General features: G+C 40.5%; 1 protein-coding gene across 2 annotated transcripts in view; it reads left to right on the forward strand.

Moving 5' to 3' along the window:
• The first annotated feature begins 8621 nt into the window (after positions 1-8621).
• LOC111866342 (ras-related and estrogen-regulated growth inhibitor) overlaps positions 8622-21433 on the forward strand; it is a 51277-nt gene continuing 38465 nt past the window's right edge. Inside the window, exons 1-2 of one of the 2 annotated variants that reach the window (XM_023855206.2) lie at positions 8622-8800; positions 11687-11882. In XM_023855206.2, the coding sequence (XP_023710974.1) occupies positions 11786-11882 (97 nt within the window). In that variant the 5' untranslated portion in view covers positions 8622-8800; positions 11687-11785. The remainder of the gene's footprint in view (positions 8801-11686; positions 11883-21433) is intronic. The other variant, XM_023855205.2, reaches the window with a different exon arrangement.

A 21433-nucleotide genomic window follows, 5' to 3' on the forward strand; every position in this document is an offset into this window, starting at 1 on the left:
TGAATAAATCATTATCAACAGAACTCTGAACAAGGCAGGAATCAATCACTACAAATTTATATTGAGTACTATTGTCTGTAATTCTTCATATGTAGCTAATTGTTAAAGTAATGACCAGAGCTCATTTTTGTTGCTAACAGATCATCTCACAGCAAATTTTCAATGACTATTACAGTGAGAGAGAAGATGCTTTGGTGCCCTGACCATGAAACTTGTTTCTGTGCAGGCTGGTTACTGTGTGAGTTGGTTCTGTGTACAGGGATGCTAGAAAATATACCATACCAAGATTAACTATTAAAGTAAAATCTATTAGATTTCTAAAACACATAAGATGTAATGCATACATGTCCAAGTTTCATTAAAATCAAACAATTATTAGAAAAGTTATGCCTCATTAGGTAAAACCTAACAAAATAATGGTAAAATTTAAATACTACGAAAATTTTCCCACAACTCAGGTCAGACTAGGTATTTAAATGCGTCCATTATGAAGGGTTGAAACCAATATAGTTCCATTTACTCATATTGTTCGCGGTGGTTTAATTTTACTTAATTTTTTTTCCTCATCTTGATGACTACACATATCCTCATGCACTGAAATTTGTAGGACTTACTCTTTTCATCTCATATAATATTTCATTTCTTCACTGCCTAATAGTTCTATTCATTGCTTTAATTTGGTCAACATTTGAATATGACTACACATATCCTCATGCACTGAAATTTGTAGGACTTACTCTTTTCATCTCATATAATATTTCATTTCTTCACTGCCTAATAGTTCTATTCATTGCTTTAATTTGGTCAACATTTGAATATGCTCCTGTTGCCTGAAATAATAATTTTAGCTGATTCTGATATAATACAAAGTATACAAAAAACACAATTTTATCTTACAATCAATTTATTCTTTTTAATTTTTCCACATTTTATGGTTCAATTTTGAACTGACTATACTGTACAACACTCTATTTCAGATGAAATCTCAATGCTTTATTTCTTATCAAAATTTTCAAGGACAAAACCAACTGTTTTTCTGTTATTCATGTTACCACATAAGATACTGAACATGCACTTATAGAGCAGGTTAAACTGTATTATTAACTTCTATGAGGCTAAAGAAAAATTAGATTCTTGTGTATGAGGACAGTTGTTCCACAGATTATTAGATCTGATTATTTCAGTCCCTGCTAAAGATACTCGTAATATCAAGATGGTAATTTTGTAATAACAGATTTCAAAAGTTCAGATAAAACTTCTGGGGTCATTAAACTAGCAAGGAGTTGTAGGATTTGAGGTTAGCTGTAAATCCTAATCCCAGATCTGTTACTGAACTCTTAACATAATTCTGTAACTCATAAATAACTCAATTTTCATAATGTATGACTGAATCCTCAAACAATTATAAAAGTTTAACTCAGTTGATGCAAGGATATTACAATGCACACTTCAAGTCTCTCTCTTCAACAAGCTAGTATTTACTAAGCTCTCCAAAGAAACAATGCCTTAGTTTACTTCATTATTCAACGTTCTTAATCTGGTTATTGATGGAATGTTAAATTTGATCATATTTATAGTAAGCAAATACATTATAATATCATATATTAACATTGATTTCTTAAATAATAATAATAATAATAATAATAATAATAACAACAACAACAATAAAAGAGAGAACATGAATTCCTTATACAACATCCAAATTAAATTTAAATTTACATTGTCTACTGCATGAACTTCAGTTGCTTTCTATTCCACACACAACATTAATAATCTCATGTAAAATGATAAAAAGTTTCATAAAAATAAGGAAGAAATCAAACCATCCATCCCTCTTTTGAATACTCAATTATTTTTACTTCTTCAGTTTCTTGACACATCATTCTCAAAATAGTATCCATTTCTTTAGACATGGCTGTTTTCAACAAAATGCACAGTAGATTTGATTGAATAGATTAACTGGGATGAGGGCTGCAAGGTGTGTATGGGTTATTCAGGGACCCTAGTTGCAGTGCAACACATTCCATTCCTCCAAGATGCAACTGCAACCACCGCCACACTTCTCACATTCAACCCAGAGGAGATCTAAAAACTTGAACTGCATTTGAACATGAATATTTTGAACGTAACATTACAATAGTCATGCCATAATATTTAATGATATAAATGTGATATTTTTATATAAAAATTCACAGTGTTTCTACCCAACAAGCAGATTACTCATGCATGAAAACAAACTGAAGTTCTAATTTATACATGCTCATAAATCATATGAAATATCAAAAACAGAATTACGCTTAATTCTGAATATGAATCCCTTTAAGCAGTTTTTCCAGGTGCTCTTCATTCTAACAGTGTAATTTGACTCATGTCTTAACTTTTGTACACACAGTTTTCCTCAGGGATATCGTTCTGTAGTACAACTGTTTAAATGTTCCTGTGCTCTGACTCATAACTGTATGTTTTGCAGACCCTGTTACTCGCTCAAATCTGTGACAAGTCACTGCCCAACGTTCCACTAAATTTCCTAAAATTTACTATCCATAGCCTCTCCTCTGGGCTCACAAGCTAAGCATATATACTATTATAACCAGCACTCCTGTAGACTCAAAAATATCTCCTAACCATCTCTGATGTTTCTCAAGGTTTTCCTTCCCATTAACATTGTCTCTTAGCTAGCCAGAAATTACAAACCAACTGCTCCTAAAGCATTGACAAAACACAATATTGTTTTATCTCCTCCTCTACATATTCACGACATAACAATCATTCTCCTGGCCTTAAAAAGATAAACAAAATGACATGGAAGCAGACAAAAGGATTCCCATGGTACTAAATATGTTTGAAGAATGAAGGTGATCAGTCCATCTACTTGAGTAATGAGACAATGTTTATGCTAGCAAGCCTGCAACAGTATTAAATTACAAACTTTACCACTAAGGCAGTAAAAATGTAGGCTGAATTGACACTCTCCAAGCAGTTTTGTCAAAATTCATAACTGCATATTTTATGCCATTATGCATTTGATGAAATTTTTCAGTTCCAATAGCCAGGACCTCATCATGTAACCAGTTACATTTTGTGTAACTGAATCATGTTATAGCCGATCACAGTGTCCATGTAGTCTAAGGCATGAACTGTCTTCACTTGCATGCTCCTGGGTTTGAATCACACTCAGGGCATGGATGTCTGTGTGTGTTTATTCTGTGTTTAGGTAGCAGCCTTATGATGGGTCTGTGTATAGACCAAGAAACTGAAAAAGCAGTCAAGGCCCAACAAAAGGCTGTAGAGCCATAGATAGATAGAGAGAATCATGTTCTGATTTGAACATGTACAGAATTTCTGCCTTTTGATTTTGTTTATGGTGTCCATTCATTATAAGCTACTGTGCGGATGGTACCTGGAAGGATTTTATTAATCAAGTCTTGACAAAATTCAGAATGCTTCTTTCTCACTCTTCAAACTCTTCTCTACAAAAAATATGTTGTAAGCTCAAAATAATTTTCTATAAGTAAAACTTAAATACAGAGCTTTGCATTTCAAGCCAATTACTCCTAACTTGTTAATGAGAATATTAACGGAATCTTGTAAAACACTATGAGGCATTACAATGATTTTACTAGTTACAAGAAGGAGGATCACAACTGGTCATCTTGTACCATGGAATATTTTAACTGTTCTTATACCTGCAATATGTATCAGTGTCTGATCCCCTTGCTCAGGTCACTCACACATTTATACTTTCATACAACTAAATATATGAATATCCCATAGCAAACATTCACTTCTCACCATGACTTATTAACAATCAATTAACTATTGTTTAGCCATATGAAAACCATGTGGAACGATCAGTTATGCAGGAGGAGTGTAAATAACTTCTGGCTGTTTGTCCTAAAACACAATTCAATAATCATTATTAGGGAATTATGTACTGCTTTTCCCCTTTTCTTTCATTTTATTTTGTTTGTGGTGACTCTATAATTGGTTCCCACATCTATTGAGTCAGTGCATTAGAAATGAAGAAGTCAGTTAGTAGCAGTGTTGGTGGTAGTACTTGTTCTTGTAGTAGTAGTAGTAGTAGTAGTAGTAGCAGCAGCAGTAGCAGTCATAGTGGCAGTAACAATGGCAGTAGTTGTATAAAACAAAATGTTCAACCCTATGTTATTCACGAGATTTGCTGGCCCTGAAAGGGGCCGTTTGTTCAATTGTGCGTGTGCTAGTGCCCCTTTTCAGGGCCAGCAAATCTTGTGAACAATAGATATATATCGAAACGGCTTCCCAGCCATCCTGTACATTTGTAAATAATATATACACCTGTTATAGTTTTACGTGGTTGTCTCTTGGAACATTGACGTCCCACTTTGGTGACTGAAGGAGTAGTCTGTTGGACTGTGGGAAGTTCCCACATGGTTAATAAATCCAAACTCAAATCAAAAACCCGCGGAGAATCAATCTAACACGTAACAGTAACTTAAAACACGGCGTGAATAAGGACAATTATCATGATATGAACTACACAAGTTATTATTGTTCTTTTACAGACAAATTGAACTTAAATGTGAGAGCACCAATGTTGAGATTTCACCCGCAACTCATGGTAATGTTTTCAGCTTGCACAGTGCACGTGAGCAGCTCCTGGTTAACTACCTCGTCTTCTCTTCATTGGAAGATATTACAAAATTTTTCTCTCCCCAGTGAATAATATTCACGTCGATTGTAAGCGTGGTGAGCACAGCGTGGGCGTTGGGAATAGGTGTGTTTAGTACCCCAACAGATGTCGTTTAAGAAAGAAATACGATTCCTTCTCCCATTGTACATTTAATTCATGGTTTTATTTCGAGCACAGTGTTTTTGTAGTGCTCTATCCGATTACAGGGAAGGCTCTCAACCACGTTCGAGTCGGGCTCTAAAATTTCTCGGTTATTACAGAACACAGATTTCTAATATAAACCCCTGTAAGACAGAGGTGATTTGAACATTCTCGTAACAAGCTTATTTTTTACGGCGAGGAGTTGTTAGCCCCACGCCCAACCTCCTAGTTGGAGGACCACCCCTTGTCTGCTGTCCGTGACTGCTTATTCAATATATTCGCAGCTTCCATCCATACCTGGAGGGCATCTTCTGCTCCTCCTGCATAATGTGAAACTTCATAACTTGTACTCTTCTTCAAGTATAATTAGAATGATCAAGTCAAGCAGGATGAGGTGAGCAGGGCATGTAGCACGAATAAGGAAAAGAGGAAGGCATATGGGATATGGATGGGATAGCCAGATGGAAAGAGACCAGTGGGAAGATCAAGGCACAAGTGGGTGAACAATATTAAAATGGATCTTACAGAGATAGGATGGGATTGGATTGATCTAGCTCAGTATAGGGACCAGTGGTGGATTCTTGTGAACACGGTAATGAACCTTCGGGTTCCATAAAATGCTGGGAAGTACTTGAGTAGCTGCACAATTGGCGGCTCCTCAAGAAGGGCTCAGCTCTATGGGTGAGTGAAGACAGAAGTGACAAACTCGAGGCTGAAGGGTTCAGTGAGAAATTACAAGAGTTTTGCTGAACCAAAATGAGTTCATATTATGCCAGTGCAAAAATTAATTCACTGAACAGTGAAAACAACACAGCAAGCCACGAACAAACCGTGAACGACATCAAGAACCTCCTCATCAAGATAGACAGGCGGCACAAAATCTGCCCCATACAAGAAGGACGATAGGAGTACGGACACGAACCTACGTGGTTTAAAAAATTTTAACTATTGACAATAAAGGTTTTTTAAATAACATCTAGAAACTTTTAAACACTTTACAACACTAGGAAGCTGCTGTGATTGTGAAACGTTCGACTTTAAGCGTACTGTGCATTATAGGATATAAGTGTATGTATGTTAAATCAAAACACGTATTGTGATGGTAGTTTCCAGTTTGTAATGATGTTCCCACTGAAGATGGCCCGTAATGACCGAAACATGTAAGGGAGATAAGTTTTAACGTAGTAAAAACTTATATGTCACATTGGACGGAGTGATTTGTATTTATAAAAATTAATATTATAACATTCTCAAAATTAAAGAATAATTACATGATTATTTATCACTACTAGTCAAATTAACGTGACAGATGCTTCTGCTTACATTCCCCGAAAAGTCTGCCAATATGTGGTGCAAATGTCAACATTAAAACCCGCAAAACTGGTGCCAGATATCCATCCGCAAATATACCCGGAAATCGGATTTTTTCAACATAATTAAAGGAAATGTTTGTTTGCAGTTACGTGGGGATCAAAAATTTCACAACACATTTTCAAAGTTTGTAACAGTACTATATTTAGATTTACATAACAGTCCAAAAAATCGCACTCTTCGCACAATTGGACATTTGTATTAATTCTTTATCACCGTGCAGGTTAGTCAGCTTCAGCGGAAGAGTGGAACCCTTCCATCAACGGTGGAGTGGGGGCAACTCAACAGTTGCTCCGTTGTTATAATAACTGAGCCGTCTACATAATGCTGTGATTGCGACTATACTTATGGCTGCACAGTGCTCTCATACTTCGTGGAGTTATAAAAATGTGTAAATTTATTTTTCTTCACTGGATTCGAGAATAAACACGGTTCTGTTTTGAAAGCCTGCAGCTGTACATAACTCGGAAACAAGGAAGTCTATCGCTGAAGAATAACATTTGAGCAGAACATGGATAATTCAGGCGGCACATCGATTACGCTGAGGAACCAGGCGGCTGAGGAGTCGGTGTTCAATACCCGCCTGGAGCTAATTATTTTCCTCCCCACAGTGTCCAGTCCAGTTACAGGCGCGATCCAGCCTCAAATCCAAAGACTACCAGAGGTCCTTTCCCCAGGAGTAAATAGAGGAGAGTTAGAAGCTAATGACTCGCTTCCATGTAATTCTGAGGCTAAGAATACGTGGAGCTATACCTCCACTTGTCTATGTCTTCATGACGTGGTGCTTAATTATGCACAGGGACGACTGACATTACTTACTTACTTAAGCACAATAGACCACTGTATGTCGCGGTGTAAGGGACGAGAAGGCCCATCCCTTATATATTCATTCATTCATACTTACTTATTCAATCCGTTCCTCTTATACCTTACGGTGTCGATGTTTTTTTTTTCATTTTGATCATTTTACAGACGGTAGGACTCCTTGGACGGGTGATCAGCTCGTCGCAAGGCCTCAATCTAAACACAGGACAACATAAACACAGAATAAGCACATACACATACCAAATATCCATGCCTTGATTCGAACCCACGATCCCGGCTTCCGAGCTAGCGGAGACAGTACATGCCTTAGACCGAGCGGCTACCGTGACCGGCAGACTTACTTTACATTAAGTGTAATTACATATTACTTGAAAGAAGATCTACTCTCCCATCTCCTGGGTGCTAAGACTTTTGTATAAACCTACGTACTCCTTGTGCCGATATTTGAGAATAGGGTAGCTGGAATAATATTTAGATCTAAAATGGAGGAAGCCGATCACGGTAGCCGAGCGGTCTAAGGCATGTACTGTCTTCGCTCGCTTGGAAACCTGGATCGTGGGTTCGAACCCCACTCAGGGCATGGATGTTTAGTTTGTGTGCTTGCGTTCTTCTGTGTTTGTGTACAGGTAGAGGCCTTGCGACGAGCTGATCACCCGCCCAAGGATTCCTACCGAATGTGTAAGATCTAGAAAAGCCGAAGTGAACGGAGAAGTTCATGGAGGTAGGCCTAGGCCCACTGGGGCTGTAGTGCCAAGGGGAAAAAATGGAGGAAGTGGCAAGAGGGTGGAGAAAGTTACCTGTAAATGATAAGGTTCGTATTCTGTACTCTTCGCCAGACATTATCAAGCCAAGCAAAATGAGGTGGCAAGAGAATGAAGCACTCAAGCTTCTGAGAGAAAGGGGCCACTTTAGGAACATAGAACGGATAATGATATTAAGATGGATGGTAGACTAATAGGCCATGAAGATAGAATAGCTAAGGATAGAGTGTAGTGTCGATAATAATGAACCTTCGAGTTCCAATAAAGCAATGGATTTCTGAACAACATCTAAAAGTTTGTGACAATGGTACGTTAATACAACTATTGAACTTTTAGACTTGTCTTGAATTAGATCATCCTCATTTCAATTATTTGGATTTCGCAACAACAATTCTTTTACAGTGCAAGGTCAGTCTTGTGTCTAACCGCCAACCTGGGGAGCAGGTCTCTGTATTTATGTCCCCCAGTGACAGGGAGGTCCAGTTATACCCCAAGGCGCCGGGTGCCCTTTTCGATGCCTTGTGCGACTCACAGGGCTACGGTGAAGGCATTCTAACCCGCATCCACACGGGACATAATACATAATTCATAATCATTTGTAATGAGTGCATAGTTGTATGTGTGTGCGTGTGTTTGTGATTATTCTGGGAATATACTGCTCAGAAAATCTAAAAATCGGTGAGACTAAAGTACCCACCATTTTTACAGGAGCTATGCATCGAGAATGCGCATCTGCGGGTATGATTTGTTGGTAAAGAACGCTGTGGCTGATGGAGCTGATGAATCTCCTTTCTCTGACTGTACGAGCTTAGTATTTTTAGAGACTGCTGCTGCTGCTGCCTGCTAGACACGGCCTGCCCTGTGCACTTAACATGAGAGTTGTCGGCCGCTCAGTGAGGTGACGGCTCCTGTCCGATCCGGACATCGCGTTCAAGTGCTGCCGGCTGTCTCGCACATGACAAAGCTGATTCATGTCACAGTCGATCCTCAACACACATTCCGACAGGAGAATCACATTTGTTAGTAAAAGGTAAGATTAAATTTAAAGCAGATTACAGTCGGGGAATGCCTGCTTTCGTGTCTCCTATCTAGAAATGTGTGAAGACTAAATAGAACAATATTTTTACCAGTCTTTACGAGTGTGAAACTTAGCCTGACACAGTATAGGAAACTAGTTTAGGGGTGTTCAGGAAAGGGCGGTGAGAAAATATTAGACCTCTGAGGGGAGGCGTAAGAAGGGGATGAGCATGTTCGTAATTTTTACTTTCCACAAGATACTACCTGGGCGATAAAATGAAGGAGGATGAGATGGGCGGGGCATGAAGCATGCATGAAAAACTTGACATGTTTAAATAAAAAGTTGGTGGAAAACTGTGAATGGAAGAGATCATTTAGACGAATTCTAGTTGTAGTTGAGGGGATAATATTAAAATGGGCCTTAAAGAAATATTGTGAGGGTGTGAACTGGGTTCGCCTGGTTCAGGATAGAGATTGATGATGAGCTCATATGAACACGGTAATGAACTTTCGAGTTTCATAGAAAGAGGACCCTTCTTGAGTAGCGGAGTGACGGTTGCCTTCTCAAGGGTTCTGCTTCGTACATTTAGTTGTTAGTTGCTTACTAAGAACGTGTATAAAAATCTGAAATTTAGATAACTTTGCTTCCTATACAGACGGAAGTTTGTACATTTGTAGGTTTCTGAATATAAAAACCTTAGAACATAATTAAAACTGTGACAGGGGCTAGAATGTGCGCCCAAGGATGGGATCTCAGTTATAAAGGGGTCACAGTGATTAATGTAGTGCATGAAGGTGAATATTCAAGTAAAAGTTCGCTCTTCTGAGTAGAATTAAGTAAATATTTCGAGTGACTACTGAAAATGTTTTCATACGAATGTATTCACCACAAATTTAGAAGCCCAAGTATAATCCTGTGCTTTCTTGGCTTTGTCACGGATTGCACGTTCGGGTCCCGTCACACCCTTGAATTCAAAGCGCAGTAATCGCAACCAGAAACAGAAATTGCCGCGGCAGTATTTCCTCTGGTTGCCAACACTGCACGAGTCGAGTCTCGCGGGTAGTACTGCCTCGTATCCGGAGGGCCCGAATCAAAAATGAAATTGAGACTGAACATCCAAATATTTTGGTGGTTTCCTTCTGCCTTCCAGGTGAACGCTGGGGAGGGGCGCGTACTTCAAATTAGACCACGACCACTTCCCTGCACATTCTTTCAAATTAAGTATTCACTCTCGTCCTATATTCGATGCTAGGCAGCCAGAGTTACTGAAAATGTCGTTAAATTAGCAATGAATAATTAAATAAAGTAAAGAAGTATTGCGCCGGTCACGGTAGCCGAGCGGTCTAAGGCATGTACTGTCTTCGCTCGCTTGGAAACCGGGATTGTAGGTTCGAATCCCACTCAGGGAATGGATGTTTAGTTTGTGTGTGAGCGTTTTTCTGTGTTTGTGCACAGGTAGAGGCCTTGCGACGAGCTGATCACCCGCCCAAGGTGTCCTACAGAATGTGAACGGAGAAGTTCATGGAGGTAGGCCTAGGTCCACTAGGGCTGTAGTGCCAAGGAAGAGAAGTAGTGTAAGACAGGATGCTTGAGTTCCCTGCAGTGCTGGATGATCACTTAAGAGATGCCATTTTCCAGTCTCGTCAGGTCAAAGTTGATGCCACTAGGAAGTGACATGTATATCACGGAACAGAGTGACATCAGTATTCTAAAAATTTATGGAAAGTGCATTGTGCTTCCACGCTTTGTCATTTGGTTTCTGGCTCATAAGAAGCATGTCTTTAAATTTACATTATGAGACCAGAATATACTAAAAACACTTGTGATGAATGTTACAATGTCAGTGCCTTTGTGAGTTGCGGATCTCGTGCGCTGATAATAGAAACTCAGCTAATACTGCAGCCTATTATTTGGAAAGAAGAACAAATTCCCACTAAGGAACGGGGGGGAGGTTAATGACGCCGACGTATGTGGAAGTACCGATAGGCCCTTCGGTCAACATACTCCTGTGTTTCCGCCAAATTTCCCCATGGGAATGAACTCCGTGGAGTTGTCCTTGAGAACGTGACAGTCGTTTAGGTAGTCAAGAAATGTTTCATCATTTATAGATCCAACTGATTCATAACCGCCTTCACAAGAACCCGCTCTTGGCCTCTGCCCTGAGCCGCAAGAGCCCATTCTACCCCTTCACATCCTGTTTCTTTAGGACCTATTGTAATATTACACTCTGATCTATGCCCACGTCTCCAAAGCGATCTCTTCTACAACAATTTCGAAACAAAGAGAAGGAAGGTATATAATTATGGCGTGCTTAAATTATTTGTGATTTCCAAACAATTACATGAAGACAGGCATCAAAGCAAACAATGTCACTAGTTCGTCAAGAATGCACCTACAACTGAATACTTACGACAGATCAAAATTACGACATAAGGAATACAATGAGCGTACAGTGGACGAACACTTCCATCATAACAAAATGTAATATTTTTGCTCGCATATGCATAATATACTCTAATTATTTAGACCTATTCTGTGTTTAGTTGCCCATGCCCAGCTATTTAATGATTAGCAAATGAGTTCGGTGTCCTATTATAATAGTTCGCATTTGAGTCGAAATATTTGTCAATTAATTATCTAGTAAATAAATAGAATGCCTGTATGACTTAAGACAAGAGAAGAACTAGTTATCGAAATAATGTTCATATTAAATATAACTCGGTATGCACTTTTCCAACGCCATTACAATATAACTTACAACCAATAAGTTAGCCGGGTTTGTACAGGAATCAGCACTGTTGGCACTGACAGTCGAGGTGTCAACTGTACCATAGATCCCTGTAACTTTTCGGTAGGTTTCAGTTAAACTCGTGACTTAATTCTGTTTCATTTTATCAGGACGCCAGATTCGATCTTCCTGTACCAAAGACAAATCTGTCCATCGCCACAGAGGGGCACCGGATGACCCCCTAAGGGGAGCCACATGAATTGGTGAACATGACCTCGAATGCTATCCGTGGGATCCGCCGCAAGAAGTCTTCGCTGTCGGAGGTGAAGGTGGCTGTGATCGGCGCCCCAGCAGTGGGCAAGAGCGGTGAGTGCACAGCAACAAGTACCTCAAGTTAAGGTCCGACGGCGGGCTCTTGTGAAGGAAACTTCAGAGGTTCATAGAGCCCAGTGATTACCGGCGTCTCAAGAGAGACTCTTCTCCACAGAGTTAGCGTCCAGTGGCCAAGATGAAAACACGGGATATCATGAGCAGTTGAGCGATTACTGGCCTCCCAAAGATTGGGTTAATGCGAGGTTGTGGACTGAATTCAGCTGACTTAGAATGACCCTTCTATAGCTCAGGAGGTTAGTCGCCAGTTTCCCACAGCGGAACCACGGGCTCAGTCCCAGGTCAGGTCATGTGGGGTTTGTGGTGGAGAGAGTGGCACTGGGGCAGGCTTCCTAGGATTTATTCGGTTTCCTCTGTCAAATTGCATTCCGCCAACTGTTCCACGTTAGTCAGTCATCATCCAGGGCTGGTACAATAGGCCAGTGCACCAAGTAGACTCAGTCTCACTCCACCTGTAAGGTAAAATAGGTAAAGGTATCCCTGTAGCAATCCGTGGAGTCCCATAGGGTTGTCAGACGTTGAGGTTCCCACATTTTCTAGAGAATCGGCTCACAGATGGCGATGAGGTTGTCCGCCTTACGCGCCAGCCGCCCTTTACCCCCAGGAAGATTCCTGATATTCATTTCTGTCAGAGGCTGAGTCGACCCCAGGGTCAAAGTGCGGCTGGAAGGATTAAGTCAATTTGAAAAATCTAATGACCTCATTGGGAATCGAACTCGCGACCTTCCGGCTTGTAACATAGTGCCTCAACCAACTTGCTACCGCGTGTCCCCATCCCCCCTATAAATTAAGAAATTTAATCTGGTTCAGGATAGAGATCAGAGGTTAGCACTTGTAAACACGGTTTCCATGAAAGGCGAGGAATTTCTTGACTAAATCAGTGACTGTTTACTTCTCAAGAACGATTTCTCTATGTGCAGTGATTATTACGATCATACGACAATTATTCTTGATGCATTTCTTGACATTTACGTTATATCTATGACACCTTAACATTAAATATTAGAAGAACTGAACCCCGAGATTTTAGATAATGAATAAGTTAGGAAATATGCGCGCAATGTAACGATTGCGGCGTGATAGACTTAAAAATTAAGCTATTTAATTCTGTTAAAAACCATATTATTTACAGAAAATTTTTATTAGACATACAACGTGTATCTAAATTTTCCCCAAGACTTCTCTTACGTTCAAGATACGCGCTGAAATGCATGTAGGCCTGAATGCAAAGTGTCCGTCATTTTAGCCTGATCTTACCCAACACCGGTATGGGGCTACTAGTTTTAGTAAAACTCCCCAATGTAAAAATCCATTAAAATAAATTTAGCGGTTCTCTGGTTGTTCATGCGTACATGAAAACCGAGGAATTTTATTAGGAGCTTCACAGGGATGCGAACCAGGCTAAAATCATTATCCAAATTCTATATTTGCAGCAGGACAAGTCATACTTACAACGTACTGCTAAAATTTGTCTTCAAATTAGGAGCAAATTTTTATTTAAGGGTGTGACCCATATTCCTTTGAATTGAGCTCATTATTCGTTTCTGTAAGCAACCATTTAATTTGTTGCTCATGGTAAAGAATGTTAATTTCATATGGGAAATATTATTTTTGATATTTATCGCTTAGGTCAAACACGATCAAACTCCACGCGCGGGACTTTAGTGCAGCCCCATAATTAAACCCAGCTAATGAAAAAGTAAAAATATTGAGTTTGAATAACATTCCCAAAACACTCTAATTCAATATAAAATATATTCACATTTTTTGCATTAATATCAATAGCATAATTTTTGCGCCTAAAAGAGTTATGTAAAATGTTACGAAAAATATGATTGATTCCACTTGCAGTCGTTGAAGGGCGTGATGTTTTAAATTGGTCATCAGGCAGAAAGTGTTGCTCATCAACTGTTTAGGCTAACTGGTGTTATTCGCTGCATTTACATCACAGTCTAAATGCTTTTCACTGTTTTGACTCTCTTCCTTCTCAGTACAATGAGAGAGCATTCTTTGCGCAGAACCGAATCTCAGAAATTCCTTGTGGGCTTTTAACCTTACTTCCTACTGCCTTTGCTCACGACAAACTCAGCTATTCTCACAATGCGGTCTTAATAGTGGCTATTCCCTTCAGTATATTTTGATTAAAGGCTCAATAAAACGAGCTTGAATAGTAAAATAAACTTGTAGAATCGTTTAAATACTCTGGAAGTTCAAGTATCGATTCTGTTAATCGAAGAAGAAACGGAAATGAGAGGATTGTAGGAAGCTAACTGCTAGAATTTACGCATCAGTTGTAAAATTAACTGAAATCGTGTGATTATCTTTCGGCTGTCATGATAATTCAGTTCTGCAATTCTGCCCCTTTGTTAACATTATTTAGTCTGTTACTGACTTGCCACTGGTGGGTTACAGCCAGCAATCTCTGATTCATGTCTGCAACAAATGAACTTACAATAACGAAGCATGAGCAATCGCAAAGAATCAGCACCAGATACAGCAAGAAATACACCCTAGGCCGTCCTGACTGCCCTGCTGCTAACTTGGAACCCTTAATACATATAATGTTATTTACATGTTGGTGCAATAGTCATGTTATATAGAAAAATTGGGGGGGGGGNATCAGGCATTCGCAAATGGAACTTCCGTGACTCATCTCAAGGAGATAAAAATACGCATTTACGATATACACTGACAGCACGTAGTGATTTCGCCTCAACGGGTTCCCTTCAGTTTCAACCGTCCCCAACGTTCCCCTTACCTGCTTAAAATGAAGGCTGCCCGGATTAGTCCGGTTATTGCGTCACATCTGAACAAGTGGAGCAGTCTCAAAGTAACATTTTGTTTTATAACACATAATGCAGGGAGATTTTTAGCATAAAGACAATAGGTGTTCGATCTATCCAGCCTAACTATGCCACCCTGGCAGGACAGACCCACGACTCAACGATCCTCAAAGAGTCACAAAAAAGACAGGAAACTTCCCTCAAGTCGTACGAGCAGGTAAATTGCATTCCGTGAACTCGCTCAATCATGGAGCTGAGTTCTTCTTGAGAAGCTGCCAGTTGTGCAGCCACTCAAGAACTTTCCAGCATTTTTTTTGGGAACAATGAGGTTCATTACCGTGTTTACAAGAACCCATCACTGGTCCCTATACTGTGCCAGATCAAGCCAATTCATACAATCCCATTCTATCTCTCTAAAATCCATTTTAATACTGTTCACCCGCTTGTGTCTTGGTCTTCTCATTGGCCTCCTTCCTTCTGGCTTTCCCACCAATATCCTATATGCATTCCTCTTCGCCCCCATTCGTGCTACATGCCCTGCCCACCTCATCCTTGACTTCGTCATTCTAATTATACTTGGAGAAGAGTACAAGTTATGAAGCCCCTCATTGTGCAGTTCTCTCAAACTTCCTGTCACTTCATCTGTCTTAGGTCCAAATATTCTCCCCAGCACACTGTTCTCAAACACCCTCAGCCTACTTCCTCCCTTAAAGTCATAGGACAAGTTTCGCACCCATCCAGAACCACAGGCAAAATTATAGTTTTGTACATTCTAATTTCTATGACAACAGACGAGAAGGCAAAAGGTTCTGGACTGAATGGTAGGAAGCATTACCCGAGTTCAATCTCCTCTTAATTTCCTCCTGAATCAGTAATCTGTAAGTATCTCTTCATTAATAAAATCAGTCTGTTGTACATCTAGGGTTGGTGATGGGATACTACAGATCAGGCCGAGAGAAGTCTGATTCTCAGAAATCGCTGGACACTTAAGAATTGAAATTAAAAGTCTCTGAAGTATAACAGCATATATAAAACTCAGATTATGGAAAGTAAATTGTTACAGGGACAGGGTATCGACGTTTAGTGGCTGAGTTAAGTCCTGAAGTCCGCCCTCAAGCCCCAGAATATGATATTATATAGCTCACAGGAAGGGCGTTGTCTTGTGACGTCATGTCACACGCTAGATTCCACGTGGAGATCAGAGCGTAGAGTCGGGTGCAAAGGTGCTTCACTGGGCACTGTTGTTTGGCCTTCTTGACGACACGACACGTGTAGGTTGCATCACTGTTGGTATGCCTCAAGCCTCGTATCAGCAAGCGTTCAATATACCTATTACTAGACACAGCTTCCTGCCTGTATAAAATGGTTCATAATAAAATGCACTATCACGTGTCCGGGGTTTCGTGACGAATAATAACGGGTTCTGGATTTAATGATTGGATTTATTAACACTTATTTTACAATCTCTCTTAATGAGACTCAATTAGAGCGCTATCGCTAATCTACCCACTTCACAGATCCATTCTCGTCCTTGTACTCTCAACTGCCAGCTTCGGAAATCGCTTCTCTTATAACCACTTTCACGGACCCAAAGGAAAACACAGCCTGTATTGTTGATGAAGCTTTTTTACCTCGCCGTTGTTTACCTATAGACTCCCTATTGTTGTCACGTGCTTAAGCGGGAAGGTGTTTACCTGGCCGTTGCCTAGCAATGGGCTCCCTGTTGTTGCATGCATGTGCGTTGCGGGAATGCGTTTACCAAGCCGTTGCCTAGCAATGAGTATACACGTTACACTACTATTAATGTAGAACCTATACAACATTGCTGTAAGTCTTACACATATTCGTATGTTAATACGGGGGTTCGTATACTCCAAGTCATCCAAGCAGCAACAATTCTAAAATAAATTAATAAATTCATGGATTTATTTTGCGGCAACAATTTCAAATTTCTCCACTTAGAAGACGGATGTAATATTTGTTCGCATTCACATTGAACCTGGCAAGTTGAGCGCATGCTCTAAACCAATATTGCTAGGCCTGCTGTCGGTAATTGTTAGCTACAAAGCAGTTGAAAGAAGAATCTATTGCCTCTGCAGAGAATCGAACCCCGGCTTCCAGCCCGTAGTCAATCACTACATGAAATCGGCTAGTCCTGCTAATTATGTTTTTGTTTATGGTGTTTACGTTTTCATCCTCTGAGTTATGAGCAGTTCAGTGCCATGTTCTGAATCACTGTGTAGAAATAGACCCTTCAGAATGAAGAACAGACAAACCACTCGGATGGTGACTGGCCGACAGAAGTGGCGCCGCTGAGCGCAATAGTGAAAAGGGGGCCAGAAACGGCAATTTATCTTGGCTATGGGGCTTATACGAGAGCCGGGATAGCACAGTCGGTATAGCGACTGGCTACAGGCTGGACGACCGAGGGGTCGGAGTCCCGGTAGGGTCAAGAATTTTCTCTTCTCCAAATCGTTCAGACCGGCTCTGGGGTTCACCCAAACTCCAATCCAATGGGTACCGGGGGCTATTTCCCAGAGGGTAAAGCAGCAGGGGCGTAAAGTTGAGCACTCACCGCCAGCTAGTACTGAGGTCAAGAAAGTATGGATCTATACATACACTCCCCCATACGCCTTCATGGTGTAATGCTTAATTACGAGTTAAGCGCAGGAACAACTTCTATGGGCCTTGTCAGCCCTGGCGTCGCTGACGGAGGGGACAAACAAATGAGAGCGTTCGAGTTCAGATGCGTTGCTGCATGGGAACAGTGCCAGTATGAGTAAAGGTTCGCTGAGAAGTGCTACTTTTGTGGAGCCACACAAACGCTCGCAGAAAAGCGCCATTTAGACGTATCACTGTACTGCACTGTCGTATAAGTTAGCACTGATAGCTCATAACACCCTTCTCTGTACTAAAATAGCGCGTGTACATCGACTCAGTCACAACAGAGCACGCAGTTGCTGCAAATCCCAAGTGCAAAGTCGCAACACATAATGTTTAATCGCCTAATAGTAACAGAAAGGGACTGGTTTCTTGTTTATGGCGAGAGTCGTGTACGTCCCAAATTGCCTCATTTTCTTTTTCCAACAATACATTTATAACACTAATTTTATTTATTCGTTCAATTAAAAAAATACTGTTCCGATTAGAAGATTTGGTATTAGGTGAAATCCATTATTTATCAGCTCGTTAATTATCTGTTTACACATACTGTCATGTGTTTGTGACTAGACACGGGGTTTGAATTTGTACTCGCATTTATTAAGCACTTGTAACTACAGGTAACTATAACAGTCTCACTAATTTACACATTACAGATCACTGCAACTAGAGCATGCATAAAGCCTTCTGTCTGTTTAATGGTCGTTGCTAGATAGCGACTCTCGACAATGGGTATTCCTCTGTTTCCTTGTTGTCATCCTTGCTGGATGGCGACAGTCTCGCAACTTGCTCTCAACTGCAAGTCACTGGCTTGTCCCGTTGGTCATCGTTACATAACTTTGGGACGGAACTCATAGAAGACGGCGCGCACCCTATAGAAAACACCGTGTTGTCGTCGTTGTTTACCGGCCATTGGCTAGCTCCGCTATTCTGGAGTTTAGCCATTATGTCACAATAGGGAAATATCTCATGTTGCTAGTATGTGACCGGAAGCATTTTGCGAATACAGAGTGGATTTACTATAACCCAAACATAAGCAGAAGGCCAGAAGATATTTCAGATTTGTTCATGTGTCCATAACATCGTTTCAAGTACAGTGAAGCATCCCGTATCTGAAAAGGTCGGGAAAGAGACCATTTCGTATAGTAGAAGTTTCCGGATACCAGTCCATTAGGTACACCGGTATAAACATTAAAACGAAGAAAAATTTACACACAAATATCAGCCAAAAAAATACGTCTTCCCCAAAGCCTGCAAAAAAAATGCTTGTAGTAATAAGAGATGTCGGTCTGATTCCTGAAATACGGAAGATGAAGAAAAGCTGTTCACTGAAACATTTTCTGAATAAATTATCCTGTATCTTTTCTTTAACTCGTACCTTCATGCTAGGTGACATTCCGGCCGTCGGAAAGTTTCAGTAGCAGCGTCTATACTACATTCCGCTAAAATCGGTCAATGTTTGAAAGATACGTAACGAGAAAGGGAAGATCCCACACTTCGGAAACCACAAGAGATGCCTGTCACTAACACGACAAGCAGGAGTCGATCCAGATTATCTCATACGAAATGTTGCAAACAGAGTTTCATCACGGTGACCGGAACTCCGTACAGTTCGCGTGTGTTGGCTCCACTCCATTGCGTTAGTTAGGTTCAGCCCACGGATAATGGGGCCGTTTAAATTGGTCTATCCGTCATACCACACTTCCCCACCCACTGCCACCCGTGTGTGGAACATCAAACCAGTACTGTACTCTTTTCTTGTACAGCCAGAAACAAAACAAGACATTCGAAAATGATTAAGTGCTTTGGAAGTAGCCGTGGTTTATTTTAAGATCTATTTGCTTCTCTCACTTGATATTTTCTTTGTTTTTTTTTTTGTTTGTTTTTTTTTTTATTATTTCTTACTTTCGTTTAAAAATGTCTCCTCTCAGACTTGGCCGAGGAATGCTGACTGATGTATGAATGATTATGTATTCAGGACGTGAACAGAAACAAAAACTGTAGGAACATTACCTGAACCACTGTGCGGTAAGGAATTTTCTCTGTTGTTCTTACTGTTCTACTTGGAAAATACTGTCACGTGTGTGGGTGATTTATATGACGGGGTTTGGATTGGTAATTGGATTTATTTATTTATTCATTTATTTATTTGCTCCTTGTGAAATCACTCGTGATCTCAGTAAATTACGATAACTCACAATAAACCTTCAGCCGAAACCTTCCATGACTCGCTCCACTCTGGCTGGACTCTCTCTCTCTCTCTGCTACTGGCTACTGCTGTGAGAGTCAGAGTTCCTTTGGGACTGGCGGTTTACTGCCAATCAGTTGATGTTGGCGACAAGCCCCTTGAGAATCACGATCAGTAATTTTCTTTTCTTACCGTTATAGCCCTTATGTAACATCCTCTCTGACGAGAGGCTGGGTCTGTTGTTTTCAATTTCTGCTGGGCATCGGCAACGCAGTCATTCAGGTCCGAGTCCCGTGGGACTCATGCCCATATTTTATTGACTCAGATTCGAGACTACCAAAACCTGGAGGGCCACGCCTCCGTATTTATATTCCCCAAGAACAGAGTGGCCCGGTTATACCCCCAGGCACTGGGTTCTCTTTTCGTCGCCTCTTACGACTCTCAGGGCTGCGGTGGAAGTATTAGACCCTGCCTCCACGCGGGAAGCCTACTACTGTCTTACCGAACAGATCTTATAACCACTTTGCAAGGACCCTACAGAAAACACTCTCTTCTGTTGCCCAGAATCTGCGTCGATGCATCTCCATGCTTGAACATCCGTGGCACTGATACGTACTGCTATCAGACGTTAGTCATAATTAGTTTAATTTGTGTAATTTTGTAAGATTTGAGGCTTTCACGGCAGTGACTATGAAGAAAGCAGTCTTCTGGAATTTGGCACCGTGTATATGTGGTGTTAACCGACATTTCGGAGGAACGCATCGCTTCCATCTTCAGGGTAGAAGGAAAAATATAAGAAATCGGCAAGCGAAGAGACCGTGAGAACCGGTAAAAGCAGACTGGTGTCAATTCCATCCTACATATTTTGGCTAGTCTGCAATTCTCAGGGATGTTCAACAATTCTGAAAGGATTTAAAAATTGTACAATTTATATATAAGGTACACTAATATATATAATAAATTATGACTCTTGAATGCACATGCCGACAGCCATCTTGTTTTCTGTTTTTCTCATCGCTTAATTTCTCGTGTTATTTTTCTTTGCCTCTTATATTGTTTGTTCTCCTGCTGCTGTCCCTTCCTGAAGCAGAAACACTGCCATGAACACGACAGCCACACGAGAAATATAACAAACAAAAAAAAAACGACAATAGGAGAACCTTACGTGACAACCACAGGGTGGGAAGAACAGAGGATAAGCTGCACAGAATTACCGGGAATTTTGGACTTTTTCCAATGGATAACTGGCGTTTTGTTTCGCGGTTATAATTGAAAAAATGTCCCATAACTACGCTTCTTTTTTTCGAAAAGGTCTTGTTCATTCAGCAATCGTCCTTATAGATCTAAGGGAATACCTTTTAACATTGTTTCTTGTAAACAAAGAAAAAGAAACAATAATAGCAATCACAAAACAAAACTGAATCAGAGTAAAAGTTTGATATAAAAATTGGAGCGCAACAGATCCACTCGGCTTAGCACAATATAGATAACCAGTGTTGCTACTTGCTCCGAATAATATCGGTCTGATTATACTCCTATAAATGTCACACTGAGTAATAACTAACCTACAGATTGAGTATTGCTAGTTCCACCAATAGAATTCATGTTTCGAGAATGAACGACAAAAATGCTTTATTTTCGGCAGGGCCTTTCGGATTTCTCACTCACTCACTCATGGAGGTGAACACTTCTTGAGAAACCGCCAATTGTGCAGCTACTCAAAAACTTCCCAGCATTTTACGGAACCAAAATGTTCACAATAGCCCTCCACTGGTCCCTAATCCGAGCCAGATAAATCAAATTCATACCATCCCATCCTATCCCTCTAAGATTCATTTTCACACTGTCCACCCACTTACGCCTTGGTCTTCCCAGTGGTCTCTTTCCATTTGGCT

The sequence above is a fragment of the Cryptotermes secundus genome, unplaced genomic scaffold (genome assembly GCF_002891405.2).
Source record: "Cryptotermes secundus unplaced genomic scaffold, Csec_1.0 scaffold40, whole genome shotgun sequence".
Lineage (NCBI taxonomy): Eukaryota > Metazoa > Arthropoda > Insecta > Blattodea > Kalotermitidae > Cryptotermes > Cryptotermes secundus.